This window comes from Tiliqua scincoides, chromosome 4 (assembly GCF_035046505.1).
Source record: "Tiliqua scincoides isolate rTilSci1 chromosome 4, rTilSci1.hap2, whole genome shotgun sequence".
Lineage (NCBI taxonomy): Eukaryota > Metazoa > Chordata > Lepidosauria > Squamata > Scincidae > Tiliqua > Tiliqua scincoides.
Window position 1 is genome coordinate 129,483,502 of NC_089824.1, and position 19,465 is coordinate 129,502,966.

Genomic DNA, 19,465 nt, shown 5'->3' on the forward strand with positions numbered 1-19,465 from the left:
GGTCCTATTCCCTTTCTCCAGTCTGGACCTACCCCCAAATCTCGTTGGACTTATGCCAGCAAATGGGCTGACGTAGGTCTAAAGAGTCACATTTATGGCCAGATGGCCTACAAGGAGGTAAGTATAAAATACATTTACTTAGGCAACAATCCTATCCTGCGCCCAGGGCCATAGCTGGGGGGGGGGCTTTGCCCCCCCTGAGCCAGAAGTTTGCCCCCCTGGCATTTTTTCCAGACTTGTCATGTAAATGTGGTTGAATGTCCTCCAATTTAGCTTCTGTTCCTTGAGAGCTCAGCCCCTCCCTGCAGGCAGCCTCCTCCAATTGGCTCAGGCTGCTGTTGCTCAGTAACTCACCTTAGGGGACAACCATAGCAATCTGCTGATAGACACAGGACACCAGAGAAGCAGGCATGAAAAAGCCTGGAGGGAATGTGTTCAGTGCCTTCCATTTCCCTCCTGTGAGCTGAGTGGCTGTGCAAGCACTTTGCAGGACCCCAAAGGCTGCTGCTGACTCTGGGGTCATTTGGGGGTGAGCAGGCAGGAGATTTTGGATGCACCGTTTCAGCTGTTTCGGCCAGGAAGGGCCTTTCTTGGGAAGGGGGGGGGTGAAGAGAGGAAACCATGGGTCTGGCCTCTGAGATTTTGGATGCACCATTTTGGCTGTTTGGGCCAGGAAGGGCCTTTCTCGGGGGGGGGGGGGAACCATGGGTCTGGCCTCTGAGATTTTGGATGGACCATTTCTGCTGTTTGGGCCTGTCCTCTTTCTGTCTAGTATGGTTTCAGTTGTGTGTGTGTGTGTGTGTGTGTGTGTGTGTGTGTGTGTGTGTGTGTGTGGGGTCATTTGATGCCCTTTTTGCAACTTTTTTTGTGCACAGGAGGAAAGAAGGCTTGGTGCTTCTGGCAGGGATGGGGGGTGAGAGAGAGAGAGAGAGAGAGAGAGAGAGAGAGGAAAACAGAGTCCTGGAGAGTTCCTTGGAAGTTATGACCTCTGGTCACCCTGCCCCCATCCAGAGCACATGGAGAGCTCGGCTGGTCAAGAGAAGCTACAAGGAAGGTTGGGAGAGATTTCTACTTGTACTGGCAGAGGGGGTGGGAAGGGTGCTATTCTACTGTGGAACATGCTAATTACTAGCATATTTTTAAAATTAATGGCTGCTGTTTGGGGCTGGGGAAACCCTTTTTCTGGTGGAGAAAGCATGGAAAACATTTGAGCTAAAGAGAATCAAGAACTTTAGTGTGGAAAAGGTTCTAAGTAGGGGCGAATCCAGGGAAGGCCATGGGTGCATACCCCCACCCCAACTGTCCTGCCAGCAGGGAAGGGCACCCACTGGGATGGAGAGCAAAATGGGGTGTCAGGGAAACACCCACTGGATGGGTGCCAAGGAGATTGGTTGGAATGGTAGCCCAGGTCTACCCACCCAACAAATAGCCACAGAGGCTATAAACTCAATTTGGAGCCCAGGTCTACCCAAGCAGGTAGACCTGGGCTCCAAGTCCAGCAAATAACCACAGAGGCCTGAGGGAGGACATGATTGAGACATACAAAATTATGCAGGGGATGGATGGAGTGGATAGAGAGAGATACCCTTTTCCCTGTCACATAACACCAGAACCAGGGGACATCTACTAAAATTGAGTGCTGAGAGAGTTAGGACAGATAAAAGAAAATATTTCTTTACCCAGAGTGTTAATTAGTCTGTGGAACTTTGTGCCGTAGGAAGTGGTGATGACATTTTACCTAAATGACTTTAAGAGGAGATTGGACAAATTTCTGGAGGAAAAGTCCATCTTGGGCTATAAGTCATGATAGGTATGTGCAAGCTCCTGATTTTAGAAGTAGACTACCTCGGAATGCCAGATGCAGGGGAGGGCACCAGGACACAGGTTTTGTCTTGCTGTCTTTTGTGCTCCTTGAAGCATTTGATGGGCTACTGTGAGATATAGGAAGCTGGACTACATGGGCCTTTGGCCTGATCCAGCAGGGCTCTTCCTATGTTCTTATGTAGGCTATAAGCTCAGTCGGGAGCCCAGTCTACCCAAGCAGGTAGACCTGGACTCCAAGTCCAAGTGGGAGCCCAGCTCTACCTGCCCAGCAGATAACCACAGAGGCTATAAACTCAATCGGGAACCCATGTTATGTGAAAATCCCCTTTTGCCTTTTAGCTGTGATTTTCTATACATCTGGTTATAATATCATGCAAGCTAAACTGTTCTCCCAGCATACAGGCCACATTTCCAGGACTCTAGTCAAGCCACAAGCTCATGGTTACACAACCACCACCCCCTATAGTCACACATTATTCAAGGATGTTTGTGTCTTAATCCAATCACTGTTTATGCAAATGATTTTGGTGTTACGATTCATGACACAGAAGCCCATGGTTACACAACACCCCCCCCCCCCCCACAGTCACACATTATGGGAGGAAGTCTTGTGTTTTAATCCAATTACTGTTTAAGCATCTCCTACATTACTGTATGGAAACTTGAACTGCCTTGTATTGGTATTGTTTCCACTCAGCCCTTGTAAGTTCCCCCTTCTAGGAAGCCAGCCATTGACCCCATTGGATAACTAACATCCTGATCCTCATTCAAATGTATACATACTCCAAGCACCCAGCCTTGTGTTAGCCTTGTGTTAGCAACTAAGCTACCATCCAGCTCAGTCTGTCTCCCAACCCCTTATAAGAGAGGGCTTCCTCTCACATGCTCTCTCTCTCCAAGGCCCAACACATCTGTGTTTGTCACAGGGTCCTCTCCCCCGCATTCCAACTGCTCTACAGGACAGGTAACTATCTTGTGCCTAGAACTCTTTCCCTGCTTCTCCCCCCTTTTTTCTCCCCTTCTCTCCCCATCTTTAGTTAGCAGCTGGGGTTGGCAGAGCAGGGATCCCTAAAATCCTTCCCTACAACCCTTCCTTTTTCTGATTTCCTTGGATGTACCAAATACTCTTCACACGCAACCACCATGAAAGCTAGGTACATTGGATTCAAGCATCAGGACCAAGAAATATCATTTCTCCATGTGCATTATTTTTACCTTTGTTCTTTTATAATAAACCATAATCTTTTGTTGAAAGTTATCTTTCTCTCAGTCTCCTCTTTAAGCAAAAGGAAATTTCTCTGCATTATACAATCTTGTTATCCAGCCTATAATCCTAATGTTTTAATAAGGGCAGTGTAATAATTCCCCTAAACAAAACAGCCCTTTTGGTAACATCCAGGTATACCCAGCAGGTAGACCTGGGTTCCAAGTGTAGATGGAAGCCCAGGTCTACACAGCAGGTAGAAGTCCAGACGGGAGCCCAGGTCTACTCACACAGCAAATAGCCACAGAGGCTATAAGCTCAATTAGGAATCCAGGTCTACCCGGTTGGTAGACCTGGAGCCCAGATCTATCCACCTGGCTGAACTGGGCTCTGAAGGTAGTACTCAAGGCCCCCCCGCCTCATACAGACACTGGATACACCACTGATTCTAAGGAGATTCAACTCTCAAAAAGATAGGAGAATTCATCTCTACTAGGTAGATTCAATAATTCAAATCTTCTGTACTTTGCTTCATAAAAGTATTGAATATTGTAAAAAACTAATGTTCCAATGGCATTACTGTATTTGACTTGCATATCTGTCCTCTTGTTTTTATGTAAATAAATTTTATTTTAGTATGTTTCAATGTATCAGCAATGTGTCATCAGCTAATGAAAGGCTTTAAATACAAGCAAATACTACCTGTATCACAGTGATATGTTTTATTTTTGCAGGAATGCAAACCTGTGTATTGTGCTGGTGTGTAAAATGAAAGGATACGTTGCATGTTATTTTTATGTAGACAAATACATTTTACACTGCATACGGAGGTGCATTGATTCTATGCAAATTATTGTTACATTGCTTTACAGATAATGAATGCATGTTTCAATAACCCCCCGCCCCCCAAAAATATTTTCTCTTCATGAAATTTGGGGGAGTTACGGGTCTTTGATGTTTCTCCGCACTTATCCATTTTGCACACCAGTATAGATACCCAACATAATTGCCCCCCCCACCCCAAAAAAAAAAAATAGAATCCTGGCTACGGGCCTGCCTGCGCTGGAACAGGCAAGTCAAGAGGCTTGCGCTGTATCCAGCTCAGGATTGTGGCCACATGCGGCTCAGCCAGAGGCAAGGGGAAACATTTCCCCTTACCTCCAGGTAAGGGCCGCTGGCACCTATGGGTCTTCTTGGACTTGCGCTACCTCTTGAGGTGGCATAAGCCCAAGGAGAACGGAGTGGCTTGAAGCTGCTCTGTTCTCCCCAGGAACAGTGGTTGGGATCAGGCATAAATGCCGGATCCCAGCCCCACCTCCCGCTCCCTGCCCGCCCGCCCCCATGCTGGGCTGACACAAGACTCAGTGGGGAAGCCAAAGAGGCTGGATTCAGCCTCCATGTGTTGGTGCATTTCCTTGCGCCGACGCAGCTTCTTCCAAGATTTGCGCCAGCCCAAGACTTCTTTAATAGTCACCTGTATTGTATATGCCATGGTAGTTGACTATTTGATAACTTCCCTGTAATTGTATTTCATATATGACAGCAGTGGCTAGATAACATGCAGAGATGTGATAGTTGTCAGTGGTTTATGAACCTCCTATCAAGATGTGACAATAAGCACCTGAATTTAAAATTTGAAAAAAAAGTCACATTCAGAGTAGAACTTAAGTTTCAGAATAGAAATTTCACTCCACATGGATGGCAAGAAATCATATTTGTGGATGTTGTTTTCAGCCCTAAGAACCATATAATATTGTCTGTTATTATTTCCAAGGCAACCTGATTATCACTGCTTCCCTTCTTAAGTATGGGAGAGGATAGTTCCTTAAAACAGATTGTGCTGAACACTACATAATTTGGAAGAAAATGGCAAACTCCTGTCCATGACCTACCCACAGGGTTTCTGCAGTTTGTTCTGTCTGACTAGACTGGACATGCCTGGACTAGATAAATTCGTGCCACCTGCCTTAAACATTCTCAGCATGTCTTTTCGATTAGATTAATAGTTCAGACAGGTGTTCACTTCTTTTCATGTCTGAAGCTCACCATCCCTTTCTGGCTCTCCTCTGCCAGGTCTTTTTCTTCCATCTGTAGTAATTTGTGTAAATTATTCTTTTCCAAAGTTATGATGCACAGTGCAATTTAAGGTGAGAGGGAAATATAGAATAAAGTCTCTAGGATAGTCAAATTCTGTTTCTCCTGCTATAGTATTCAGAGAATTGAGTTGGTTTCACATCAACAATTTAAGATTAATGGACCGATTTAAGCTTGAAGTAAAATTTCTGATGTGTGAATAAATGATATGTAGAGTCAGTGTTTTGTATGTGATAAAAGCTGCCATAAATATTAGCAGAACAATAGAGTCAGTGTACTTGGTTTTTAGAAATGGACAGAACATTTCAAGAAGTAATATACTCACAGCAGAAAAATCTTAAACTTGTCATGACCCCAGGACTGGAACCCCTTCAGTTCAAGGATGAGTTAGAGAACACAGGGGAGAAGACAGACTTGGGAATGGGAATTCGCTTGGAGCAGACCCTAGTGTCTCCCAGTGTACCTGATCCTCCTATATTAGTTCCAAGACACCAATTCCCCATTTCAGTTTAAACAAGTTGTCCTACCCCACTTCTTGCATTCCCAAGGACTCACCAGTTGGAAGTACCACGGAAGTAACTGGCTATGATACAGTCACCAATTACTTACAGATTAGGAGGCTAGATGCAACGTGACAAACATGAATAAGTGTCTCAGGGTGAATGGGAAGATTTTTGGAGCACACAAAAAGTATACACTGGAGCTCTATCTGCCAATTCTTTTACTGCTGCTTGTTACATTGACTTGCTGGTTTTCCTGCCAGGCAACAGGATCTGGAGGTCACATGGGTACCACCAGACTGGTACTACTACTGGTGGTATGAGTACCTCTGGTTGAGAAAGTTGCTCTAGACCAGGGGTGTCCAAAGTTTTTGGCAGGAGGGCCACATCGTCTCTCTGACACTGTGTTGGGGGCCAGGGGAAAAAAAATTAATTTACATTTAAAATTTGAAAAAATTTACATAAGATTACATAAATGAATATATTAAAGTTGAACTTATATGAACGAATGAAGGTCTTGCAATAGCTCAAGGCCTATAAAAGGCCTTGCACAAAGCAAGGCTGGCCTTTTCTTTGCTGCTGCTACTGCATCACAGACGTGAAACAGCAAGCAGTGGAGGGAGACCTCATCCCACAGCTCACGCAAGAGGTCAAACAGTCGACCTCACGCTGAGAGAGTAGTTGTGTCGGGCCAGTAAAGGCTCCAACAAATCTCTGGAGGGCCAGAGGCTCATTGGAGACTGGGGGCTCCCTGAGGGCCTCATTGAGAGGCCTCGAGGGCCGCAAGTGGTCCCAGGGCCAGGGTTTGGGCACCCCTGCTCTAGACCCTTGCTGGAACAATATCTGAGCTCTTCAAATCACAGCATCCAACTGCATTTGTTCCCCTTTGGAGCTGTCTGAGGTCCTGATCGACTGCCAGGGCGCTACCCAGTGGGGTAGCTAATGAAAGTGTAGCCCAATGCCCAGTGCAAAATGATGACCTGGAAGTGATATCACACCCAGACATTTAAAAAGTGAAAAATGGGGCAGTTGCATAGCTAAGGCATCTGCTATCCGGGGTCAAAGAAGATTTTGTAGCCCTCCCCCCATGACAAAACAAAATTTAACTTAAGTAAATAGTTTTCTGGTTAATTGGCCATAACTTTGATAGAATATAGATATTCCAACATGGTTTGTTTCATTGCATTCAGCATTAAATTACCTTTCCAATGATATATAACATGATGGTATTATTCATATATCCCAAGGTTTTCACAATTTTTGGCCACTAGCTCAGCTTGTTGCCCCCCTAAATCTTGTTGCCCAATGCAGTTGCTACCCTCTGCACCCCCTAAGCTACACCACTGGTCCTACCTGCAGTTGAGCCTTTCCCTTGGATAGCTCACCAGCCTAGCAAGCTACCAGAATATGTGGCCCCCAATGCCGTGTCTCCCACAGGTAGCTACTCTATCTTTTCTCTGACTGGAAAGGAAAGGACTGTACTCGTCAAGTCACAGGAAACTGTGGTAAGAGTATAAAGGTGACCATTCTAGATAGAATGACCACCACTACTACTCCTGATATTGTTCTGTCACTGGTTTCAAATTATAGGAGAAGGGCTAACTGGGGAGAAGAAGATAAGGGATGCAAAAATCAAATGGAGGTAGGAGATGAGAGGAATGAGAAGGAAGAAACTCACAAGGCGCTCAATTGTGGTCTGGGGTCTCCAGGAAGCAGTATTCATCTCCAGGTGACAACTGAATGTATTCTTGGATATTTTCACAAGGCCCACTTGACTTAATGACATTGTGAGCCCAATCCTAATTAGAGTCAATGGGGCTTACTCCCAGGTAAGTGTGGATAAGATTGCAGCCTGTGGTTCCAATCCTATCCCACTTTCCAGCACTGGTGCAACCACAATGCAGCCCTGAGATAAAAGGAACAAACATTACCTTATCTTGAGGAGGCCTCTGTGACTGCCTCCCCACCACAGGAAGCAATGCATTCCCCATTGTCACTTCTGCACCGGCCCTGGAAAATTGGATAGAATTGGGCCCTGTGTCATTTTAAGAAGAAGAGGAGAATCTTCAGTCAGAGCTGGCAACCCTCATTAGGACTCAGGTGCCAAAAGGGCCTGTAGCAGACCTGGGGTTGGCTGTGAAAATCTGTCATCTTCCTGGACATTCCTCACACCCTGCCTGAATGTTATCTTCTTTTTCCAGCAAGTTCATTGCCAGTACCTTTACTTACAGAGATTTAAAGAAAATCATGGAAGCTAGAGAAAAGGTTAGAGAAAAGTTCAGAGTTTACAAGCTATACCCAGTTGACATGATTGCTCCTGTTCATGTTGCCATTTTTATCAATAGGTGTACAGGTCCACCAAGAAGAAACATATGCCAGGCATAGACAGGTGTAAAAAGTTTATAATGCCTCCATGGGTTTAATCTGTTTAAACCTTCTTTCACTTGCTGTGGCTTTCAGCAGCCAATTTGAAACCTGCAGTGCATCTAATGTGGTTTAAGCTCTGCAAAGCCACTTTTAATGACTCTGCATCAGCAGTTTTCTATAGCTGAAATGCAAATGATGTTGGAGCCCACCTCATTAGGATGCTTAGCTGTTAATGTAGACATTTAAGAAAAGAAGAAGAGGTTGCTCTCTCTCTCTGATGCATGGAGGCCCTGCTCATAACAGGAATGTGCTTTTGGCTAGTTATGACTGCTTAGTGCCACTGAAGTTTGATTTGCTGAAAAGGTTGTCGTCTCTCTCGAGACAAAATTCTGGTACCTCATTAGGAACCAGTGACGGAGCCTGATGGAGTGAGAGGTGGAGTCTTTAGAAAATGTGTACAATGCTTACAAGGCCCCTCTCATCTAGTAATGCTATCCTTGCACTTGTAATAAGTCATCACTAGAGGTGTTTGTTTCCAGTGAGTAAGATCAGATTACTGAACACAATGGGCTTACTTCTGAGTAAAATATATAACACCATTTTCAAACACCTCTAGTCATCACAGATGGACTCTAAACAGCACAGAATTTAACTGTGTGAAAGCAGAATGCAAGAACTAAGCTTGCAGAAAGAGCACACCTCAAGCAGTTGAGGACAGCCACATGTAGAAAACATGAATATACAACATACTGTTGAGGAGAATTAAGTAGAATTGGTACTGAATTGTTTTGCTTTAAAGGGAACTCGTACTTCTCAACATACAATTTCACCCTCTTTCCTCAAGCCTTTTATAGCAGACCCAAATCCCAGTGAAGTTCAATAAAAAAGAGAATATTCTCAAATCATGTTTCTTCTCTGCAAGATTTATGACTCTGCATTTTTCTCTTGACAGGTGGAAACTTTCCTGAAGACTTTTCAGTGCTATTTACAGTAAAACCTAAAAAAGGAGTCCAGTCTTTTCTTCTGTCTATCTACAATGAACAAGGCATTCAGCAAGTTGGCATTGAGGTTGGTAGATCACCTGTCTTCCTGTTTGAGGATCAAAATGGAAAACCTGCTCCAGAAGACTTTCCGCTTTTCAGAACGGTCAATATTGCTGATGGAAAGTAAGTGAAAAAAAATTAAAACAAAGATTAATGGGGTGTTTACGTGCTATGTAGGATCAGTGCCAGCAGCCAGTGATCTAGGCAAGGGATTTTCAAACTGTTTTCTGGGCAATTCTGTGTTTCCTTGGAACTTATCAAGAGCTGCTCAGTGATGAATATGTCACTGAGCAACTCAATGGCCAATAAGTAAAGGTGTGATTTTTTTGGTTTTACTTTTTTACAGATTTTGTTTTTTGACATACCCCACCCAGTCCAGCCCAAACCAGTCTACAGAGATCAATAAGAAATAAGCAGAGGAGTTAGAAAACTTTTTTTTTTTTTGCAGATTTGTTTTCCCCTCCTAAAATGAGAAGTGCAGAAAGTGGTGTTATGTGTTTTAATTTTATCTCTGAAAAATCACACCTGTACCAATAAGCTGATGCTGCTGTTGATCTTCCGATGCAATGCACAGCCTCGGGGGCTGTTTCATATATTCTAGCACATACTCTTAGGGCCCAGTCCTACCCAGTTTTCCAGCACTGATGCAGCTGTGCCAACAGGGTGTGTGCTGCATCCTGTGCTGGAGGTGGTGGTCACATAGGCCTCCTCAAGGTAAGGGTTTTCCCTTAACTTAGAGTGGCATTGGCACTGGAAAATTAGATAGGATTGGACCCTTAATTGATGCTGGCTGACATTGAAGTTCACCAGCCCTGGCCAGTGCTGTATATAAAGTACTTTTGAATATAGCCCAGAATCCTCTGGAGCTTTAGACTAGGGATGTGAAAGTCATTTCATACAGCGGACCAAATAGCATTCATGATGCCTGCTGTGAGTAGGAAGTGATTTCATAAAGCCAGAAGTGATATTAAGCAAGTCATGACCTGATTGATATAAGCACATTTTCTTACTTAGGAACATGAGCTGCAAATAACAGAAGAGAAAATATGCAAATCTTGATCATATTTTCAAGATATGAGACAGCCCAATGATCACGTGGGCAGCCCTTTCTGCTGTGACATCTCAGCACAGCTCAGCAGCTGAGAGTAGCTTATGGTTTCTTTTGGGGGAGAAAGGCAGGATAAAAATATGATCGTTAAATATATAAATGGTGGTGCTGGGAGAACCTGAAGGCCAAACAAAGAGCTTCCAGGGGCCAGATCTGGCCCACAGGCCTTATGTTTGACACCTCTGCTTTAGACCTTCAAAGGCAACTGCCGAGGGTTTCTTCAGCAGACAAATTAGCATGGAAAGGGCTCTCTGAGAGAACACCTGAAAGCCACTGTTCCATACTGTCTGGGCATATGTTATACACACTGCCCCATATTGTCCAGGAATACATACCCTCCCATTGGTGAGATCCTAACCAACAGATTTGTCAAAATGTTGTCCAATGGAGAATAAATTACTCGGGGAAAAGATACAGATTTTTAAAACACTTTCTCCACAATTCCTGGTTGCTTTCAACTGTATCTTGCTTCATATATGCCAGTACCTTATGGCCTAGTGCTATGGGTCTGTAATGACAGCGGAAATTTCTTTCCACTGTCATAACTGCAGCAGCAATGCTGCAAAGGGCTCATTGCTGCACAGAGCCTGGCAATGAGCAGCTGAAGCTGCTGGCTCCTTCTGGCACTCACCAATGGATTGCCCAGAACCTGCCAAGGTAAGAACATTGGTGGGGAGTGTTCCATGGATGTCCAGGGGGCATTCCTGAGCAGACGGGGGGAGGGCAGGAGATGTGGCAGGGGCAGGAGGGGTGTGTGTGCAACCGGTGTTGGGATGCTATCTCCTCCGAAGCCTCCTGTTGCGTCCCCTTTTTCTCCTCAGATTATATAGCTGGCTCAGGTCTGAGGAAACTCAATGGGCTTAGAGAAAAGTAAGGGAAAATATTTTCCTTTGCCTCTCCTAAACCTCTCTTTTGGCCCCCCTCCCATCATAGCATATAGTACTGCCTGTTTTGATGTGCCTGTTTTGGCACACATGCATGGGGAAGGTTAGAACTGGGCTGGTGAACATACAAATTTCAATATGATCATCACCCAATTTTCTCTATTTGAGGTCCATTCTTATATTAACTCAGTGACATGTATAACAGCAATCATATTTGTTACTAAAGGAGTTGCAACTGGATGCCAATCTGCTTTCATGAAAAATGAAGGGATGTAATTGATCACCTCTTCATTTTTTTCAACTTTTTTTTCTTAATTTCAAATCCTTTGATCTATAAAAGCATGCTTTAAAGCACAATCTTTTCTACTTGACCAAAAAGTTGTGTTCCTGTGCTAGGTGGCATCGGGTAGCCATTAGTGTGGAGAAGAAATCTGTTACCATGATTGTGGACTGTAAGAAGAAAGCCACAAAACCACTTGGCAGGAGTGAGAGAGCAATTGTCGACACCAATGGCATTACTGTTTTTGGAACGAGGATTCTGGATGAGGAAGTCTTTGAGGTAAACGCTTCATTATCCAATATCAAAGGGCTTGATATTTCGTCTACCAGCAGAATACCTGATAAAAAGTTATGGGAGAAAGTTGTACATCCATCTGAGCTTTATCCCATATAAGGCTTATGGAAATTGCATTTGATATGTAGAAAGTTGTCTCAGTTGGAATGGAATACATAAATAAGCTTATTTATGTCAAAGGAAGCTTGACTGAAAGTCACAATACTTGCATGTGATTGCATGGCCACTATATGAAACATTTTACCTTACAAATGTACCTGATGTGTGGTAAACTTCTCTTTACCACTTGTTAAGATGATACACTTGATCAGGCTGTCTTAGAGTATGAGAGAACTCACCCTAAAGGAGGGTGATCCTTTACAGTAGTAAAGTTGATTCTCTGTTATTGGCTGTCTGGATATCCAGGACAGAATATGGAAGGTGAGCCACAATACTTGCTCCACTTATTTTCAGTTTTGATGCTGACCCCACCTATCAATCCCAGTAGATGCACCTTCTGTATATGTCGAAATGGAGGGAGGGGAAACAGAGGGACTCAAATTCAAACATATTAAAAAAATAGGAAGAGGAAGCACAACCTAGACATGCTTCTTTTTCTTCTACTTGCTTTGCATGTCCAAAGTAGTTATTTCTAAGTAAACTTTATTGAGAGTGACATGTAAGATCATGCTCTAAAGCAGACTTTCTAAAGTACCGGTAAGTTCTGTTTTAATTTTCTGAACTTTGATTTAGAACATTCATCACAAACTTTACATGGAAAGCTTTGAAAATGCTTCTGTACGATCATTTGCGTCTACCATGCCTGGAACATGAGGTATTGAAGTTGTCATATCGTTGTGATGCCTGGCCTGGAGAGTTCTATGTTCACTTAAGCCGCCTCTGGAAAAGTTAGCGCTAGCATGGAAATTCTCTGTGCTGCGCCAGGATGACATGACCACTGGTCTTAGGTGTTATAGCCACAGTGGGGATAAGTGATCACATGCAGCTTTTTCCAGGAGTCTCAACTTGATGTTTGTAAGTGAGCTCCGGCTCTTACTTCCAAGAAAATGTGTTTGGTTGAGGTGCCAGCCATACCTGAGTGCAGGATTGTAGCCTTCATAAAGTTGGTGAGAAGCTGGCCCAGCAAGGTCTCTGTTTATAACTTATGCCTTCTGATGTTTATTTATTTCATAAATCTTTCCAGTAACTGGAGAAGGTTTGGCAAAAGGAAGTATATTTTTCCACAATTTGAAAGTCAGGAAGAAGGATTATACAGAAGACTGAAATACATCTGTTTAGAGAAATGTATATATGAGACTGAACTCCTTATAGGAGGTATTGCCTAGAAAGATTATTTTAACAGACTGCTGGACGACTTTTTGGTTTTCAGGCATCTGATTTTACAAGCCTGTCTGCCAATGAAAATATTCCAGGTTGAAAAGAGAGACTATAAGAATAGATGGGGTGGTAGTTAGCTAACATTTTTTTTTTTTTTGCTTTATGCAGAGTTGATCAGCAGTCCCAGGGAAGGTCAGGTATCCCCCTTCAGTTTTTCTGGAAAAAAAAAAGCCAAACACCTGGATAAATAACTATTTCATTAGAGTCTGCTTTATTTCAGTCCGACAAATTCCACACATCACAAGTACAGTTTCCCCCAAATATCTGCAAAAGTGCAATTCAGAGCAAATGGAGGCATGATGATGTCAGACAAAGTTGTGTAGATACAAAGAGCAAAGATGTTGTAAGGTTCTGCCTGGATCTAAAATGTTGTAGGATTTTTCCTAAAACTTTTGAAGTGAGTTGGGAGGATATCCCTTAAGTGGAATATCTAAAGCATTGTGAGGGAAATCCAAATGCATTCCATAAACCTAGTGAATTTCTCAGAAAAATTATGGCACAAAGTTTTGAACAGAGGGGACCTTGAAGAATTGAGAGTGATTGCCAACCGCTGAGAACATGGTGAAACACACACTGTTTGCACCAGTGGTGCTATACTTCAAGCTTTATCTTCAGAAGTTGCTCATATTCCTGGCAAGGATTTTGAGCATAGGGTTCTGGTGGTCAGTCATGAATTTGACTTCCTCAGACTATAAAGGTTTTGAATGTAAAAACATTTGACCTAATTAAAATAAATTCTGCAGGGTGAATATGTCAGAAGGCGGCGAAGAGGCAATCAGGTACAACAGGGTGCATGGTAAGAAATGGGAGACAACCCTGAGATACTATTGAAGGGAAATAGTTTATTTATTTTTAAAATGTATCAGTCCTCATCTATGCATCTCATGGCAGTTTAAAAAATAAATAGTTCTGTATCCTTGGCCACATGTCTTTGTTTCTTCCAGTGGTGCGGCTATCTTCCCCAGCACTTCAGGGCTCTATTGATGTCAGCTGACGCCAAATAGTAGCAATAATAATAATAATAATAATAATAATACAGGTATTTATATACTGCCTTTCTTGGTCGTCAGATTTCTCCTCAGACTTTAATTCAAGGCAGTTTACATAGGCAGGCTATACTAAATCCCAGTAGGGATTTTTACAGTTGAAGAAGGTTCTGTCTTTCAAGAACCACAACATTTCAGATGGATCTTTTATGATCTGGTATCACATTCTGGCCTCCATTTTCCTCCCACACAGGCTGACAGCGGCCAAAGAGCAGGTGGAATAACTCGGCTAGGCTTGTCAGCTGCTTCAGAGTCTCGCCGTTCACAGTGCCGGTGGCCTCAAACTGGTGACCTCCAGATGTTATCTTCAGGCAAACGGAGGCTCTACCCTCTAGACCAGACCTCCTGCCCATAGGACAGGTCCTGTATGGTCCAATGGTCCTGTATGGGGGGGGGGGAGATGACAAAGCCCTCTCCAAGGCAGATGGTCAAAAAATTGTCAAGATGGCAACATTGTAAAAAGAAGAGAAATGGAAAGACCTAGATGCAATTACATAAAGCAAATTAAACAAACAAAATGGTGGTGAGACATGTAGACCTGAAGCAACTTGAACAGTTCAGAAAAGAGTTGACAAAACCCAACATCAGCAGGTGTCTCATCAGAATTTACCATTTTAATATAAGAACCGTTACAGTTAAAAATTAATGTGAAGTGATATGTGAGGTGATATGAAAGCTCTGCTTCTGTTATTTGATGGCGTAAAGTTATGCATTATGTTACAGTCGCTGACAGCCCACTGACAGCCCAATCCTGAGCTGCACGGGGCGCGGGGCTACAGTGGGGTCAAAATGGCTGCCACTTCATCCAACATGCTCCACGCAGCCACCGGTGGCTCCTTGGGAGAAGGGGACCACCAGTCCATATGATGGACGTATGCATTTGAACTCATCCGCAGTGACAATGGTGAATTAATAACCGAAGATTTTATATTTTCAAAAGGGAAGGGCATTTGTGAAGTGAGACTAGAATGAGGAATAATGACCTGCTTTTCCTGCTGCCTTTCTGTTGTGTGATCTTTGTTTAAAGGCTACAGAGCATGGGGGGGGGGGGGAAGAATAATTATTCTGAATAGGAGCCTTCCTCTTCCTCCCTCCCACGTCTCAATGGATTTTTCTGGGGGGGGGGGGGTGGGTTTGAAAAAGAAGCCAGTATTATTTTACAGCTGCAGGACTTTGGACTGAAATAAAATAATAATAATAAAAAAAGGCATACCAGAAAGACTTGAGATTTTTTTTGGATTCACAGACATCCAGAATATGAGTACACTATGTGTAGATGGTTATTCAGATGCTTGGGGTGTATTTTTCTCCAGGCCTTTCAATGGAATCTGTGTGCTGAAATGTCTGGAAAACACGGGACGTGCAGTACACAGCAAACTATTCCAGCAAAATTTGGACCTTGGTATATTAGAATCATATTTCAGTACCATGGCTGAGCAGCTAAGGAGGAAGTAAAATTGGCAATGACTCATTAGAGAAATAGTGTGACTGCCTGTAAATGCTGTATTTGGAATGTAAACATTTCAGCACTGAGAACAGCAGCACTTTCATAGGGTTCTCCTTAGCTAAAGGAATTCATAGCAATTTTGGAAGAATGTAGTGTTTTTTTGGTGAGAGGTGAAGAAGTGTTGGAATAGCAAACTGTTGATGTGTTGTGAGTCCCAAAGAATGAGAAGGTAAGCATCCTGCCCATTGGCAGGTTCAGTGGTACTGGGCCTTTTAAAGAAAATGCTTCTTTGTTGGACATGGGGTGATGGCGACATCTGTCAACAGAGTTTTTACTATATTCCAAACGAATGCTGCAGCCCCTGACAAACACCTTAAGCTCTCCCTGCCTCCAGCATCTAACATGAAGGTGGACATGGAGAGTTGTTAATTGGCCACCTGCATTGAGACTGAGCAGAATTTTCTTCCTGGTTCTGATTGGCTGCTGAAGCCTGTGAGATTGTTTTTCTCTGCCACACTTCCATCCTCCTTGGGCTGTTTGATAAGTTAAAGTAGGTGGTGCTGACACATTTCAGCTGGTTTGGCTGTTCCATTTCCAGGAACAACTAAGCAGCAGGACCTCAAATTAGACCCAGTGACTCAGTTGGTGGTGGTGCATGACAGAGGCAGCTACTGCCCCTCCAGCTCCCCCACACGTACCTTGAGGTGACTAAAGCTGCTGTCAAAAGTGAAGCTACCACAAAGTTCCTCTCAATCCTGACCATTCTGTTGGTGGTGGCAGCATGTCTTTTTCTTCTTCCTCTGCTGCCATGTAGGTCCTGTTCCCTCCTATCCGCAGCATTAGTCACTACTCAGAGGGCAGGAATTGAAGGAAAGAGTCCAAAGGTTGCTCTAGCCCATTGTTTTCCAACCAGTGGTACTAGTACTATTAATGGTACTAGAGAGTATGGCAGATAGTATGGGCCTCACTGCCATGGTGACCATGGCCCTGCCTGGGCCAACCCTGCTAGAAGTGGAGATGGTTTGGGTCAATATGCATTAGTGGGCACAATGCGGGCAGTGCATCTGCCTGGCCCTTCAGAAGAGACGCAAAGACCAGTTGTGAGGCAAGACAGCCACTGCCTCTAGTGGTAGTGATGGTACTTACCAAAGGGTGAAAAAGGTTGAAAAACTCTGCTGTTGCTAACCAGGTCTCCTCTCCTCCTTGACTTAGAATGAGAATGGGGAGAAAGAGGATGACAATGACATAGTGGAAAACCTGCCGCCACCAAGGAGGAAATGGTAGTAGCAAAAAGTTAAAAGGGGGGAGGAGACAACCCACTTGGGTTTAGGGGCTGAGCAGAAAAAATAAGCAAAAGTTGGAGTGGGAGGGGCTGGACTTTGCCTCCTTGAACTTTGACACTATAAGTGCTTCAGCTGGCGCTGCTGAGAAGGATTCCAGTGTGGATAGAAAAATTAAACAAATAAACACACAAAAACAACTAGGGAGTAACTACTCTAAAAGCGCAATCCTATATCTACTCAGAAGTCCCATCATAGTCAAAGGGGCTTACTTCCCAAAAAATGTGGATAGGATTGCAACCTAGCCGTGCAATTTGGCATTTTTGGCACCCAAGCAGTGCTTGGGATCATTAGAAAAGGTATTGAGAACAAATGGCTAGTATTATAATGCCGTTGTACAAATCGATGGTAAGGCCACACCTGGAGTATTGTGTCCAGTTCTGGTCGCCGCATCTTAAAAAAGACATAGTGGAAATGGAAAAGGTTCAGAAGAGAGCGACTAAGATGATTACGGGGCTGGGGCACCTTCCTTATGAGGAAAGGCTACGGCGTTTGGGCCTCTTCAGCCTAGAAAAGAGGCACCTGAGGGGGGACATGATTGAGACATACAAAATTATGCATGGGAAAGACAGAGTGGATAGAGAGATGCTCTTTACACTCTCACATAACACTAGAACCAGGGGACATCCACTAAAATTGAGTGTTGGGAGGGTTAGGACAGACAAAAGAAAATATTTCTTTACTCAGCGTGTGGTTGGTCTGTGGAACTCCTTGCCGCAGGATGTGATGATGGCATCTGGCCTGGATGCCTTTAAAAGGAGATTGGACAAGTTTCTGGAGGAAAAATCCATCACGGGTTACCAGCCATGATGTGTATGTGCAACCTCCTGATTTTAGAAATGGGCTATGTCAGAATGCCAGTGCAAGGGACGGCACCAGGATGCAGGTCTCTTGTTATCAGGTGTGCTCCCTGGGGCATTTGGTGGGCCGCTGTGAGATACAGGGAGCTGGACTAGATGGGTCTATGGCCTGATCCAGTGGGGCTGTTCTTATGTTCTTAATTTTATGCTGTGTTCACTTGGATTGACTCCTAGGTAAATATGTATAGAAGTTTAAAGTATCTGAGCAATACTGAATGATGCCTGAAATTCTAGGACTTCATGAATTCTCAGCTCTAGGGGTGATGCATCTTGGTCCTTATGAGCAACCTTGACAAAATGGGAGCTCTCCCCATGAGCTTTTTGCCATAAGCTTTTTGTGAAAATAAAAAGTCCACTTGTGCCAGCCTGTACAATGTCATCACAAAGCACTATTGTTGAAGCTAGGCAGAATATTTGTAAGGAATTCAAGGGCATAGTCAATATATATATGATTTATCAAATCCAAACTTGACAAGTAATAGAAGGAAAAGTATTTTGCAGAAACACTGGGCCCCACCCTATTCTTAACACATTTCCAAGACTAGATTTCATTGGAAACTTGTTCAGAATGCTTCAAATGCTATTTAATTTTCCAAACTGACATCTAGGATTTGGCTGGGAGCAGAATAGGTCCTGCCAAAAATACCAGGCGAGCTACTGGTCTGACAGTATTGCCGTTGGGGATTTTAAAAAACGTTTTTGAGTTTTTCCCATTAAATATCTCTTCCATATGTAACCCTGTTTGTCCCCCCCCCTATAGCTGTGGGTTTGTGAACCATTGTGGTGTGCACTCTTAGGGCCCACTTTCCAATCCAACTTTCTAGTGCCGGTGCAACTGCATTGCAGCTCCGTGGCAAGGGAACTTGTCCTCTTACCTTGTAGAGGCCTCGGTAACTACCCTCTGTCCACAGGTTATAGCGCACACCCCATTGGCACCACTACATCAGGGCTGGAAAGTTGGATAGGTTCTGGTCCTTAGCTGGAAATATATATACGCTGAGTATGCACGACTTTAGAACTTAGAAATGAAACAGTAGTTCCAAGGTAAGAGTCTGCCTTTTCACATGACAGGAAGCAGGAAACAAGGAAGCTGTAATTTGTGAAGAGTTGATCTTGCTCATATACCCTGGGGAGAGGTACATGGTTCTCCCCCCTGCCCCGGATTCCAGTGCTTTTTCCCTGGGGGGGGGGGGAATGCATGATACTGGAAGTGTGGAAAAGGACATATGAATTGCTCCTGAGTCCTTTTTCTACCACTGTCTATAATGTGCAAAAGAAGCCTTTTGTATAGCAAATATGGTTCCCATTTGTCTGAGATTTCTGATGAATTGTAAATGAAAATCCTCTGTTTTTTTTTTAATTCAGTGTGAATCTGGGACAAGCAAAGTCCCAGTGAAAAAGTCCCATATTTTCACATCAGTGAAATATGATTAGTTTGCATTGTCCACTTCTCTAAGCTCTTATCGTTGCCTTGTTCTTGAAAAGGCCTCAGATGTCTCTGCAGATCCAAGTCTGCAGTCTGAAATACTACAGTTCACTCTCCATGTTGGCATCCTTCAGTCTCGGAAGACTATGGTATCGCGCTCTGAATGGTGGTTCTGGAACAGTGTCCTCTCCAGTGCATGAAGCCTGGGTAAAGTAGATATGGAGGATAGACTGTTTCCCATGCAGCAGATCCCCCCCTCTCCATGTCACTGATATGGTCCAATGGAAAGGCAGAGGCTTTTTCACTCTACCCACTCAATATTCTGCCTTCTACTTTTGCTGCATGTGTAGATCAGGCCTCACCTCAGATAA

General features: G+C 43.8%; 1 protein-coding gene across 1 annotated transcript in view; it reads left to right on the forward strand.

The window, feature by feature from the left end:
- Window positions 1-19,465, forward strand: part of COL11A1 (collagen type XI alpha 1 chain) — a 284,888-nt gene that overhangs the window by 41,014 nt on the left and 224,409 nt on the right. Inside the window, exons 3-4 of the mRNA XM_066624556.1 lie at window positions 8,942-9,155; window positions 11,421-11,583. Coding sequence (XP_066480653.1) covers window positions 8,942-9,155; window positions 11,421-11,583 — 377 coding nt within the window. The remainder of the gene's footprint in view (window positions 1-8,941; window positions 9,156-11,420; window positions 11,584-19,465) is intronic.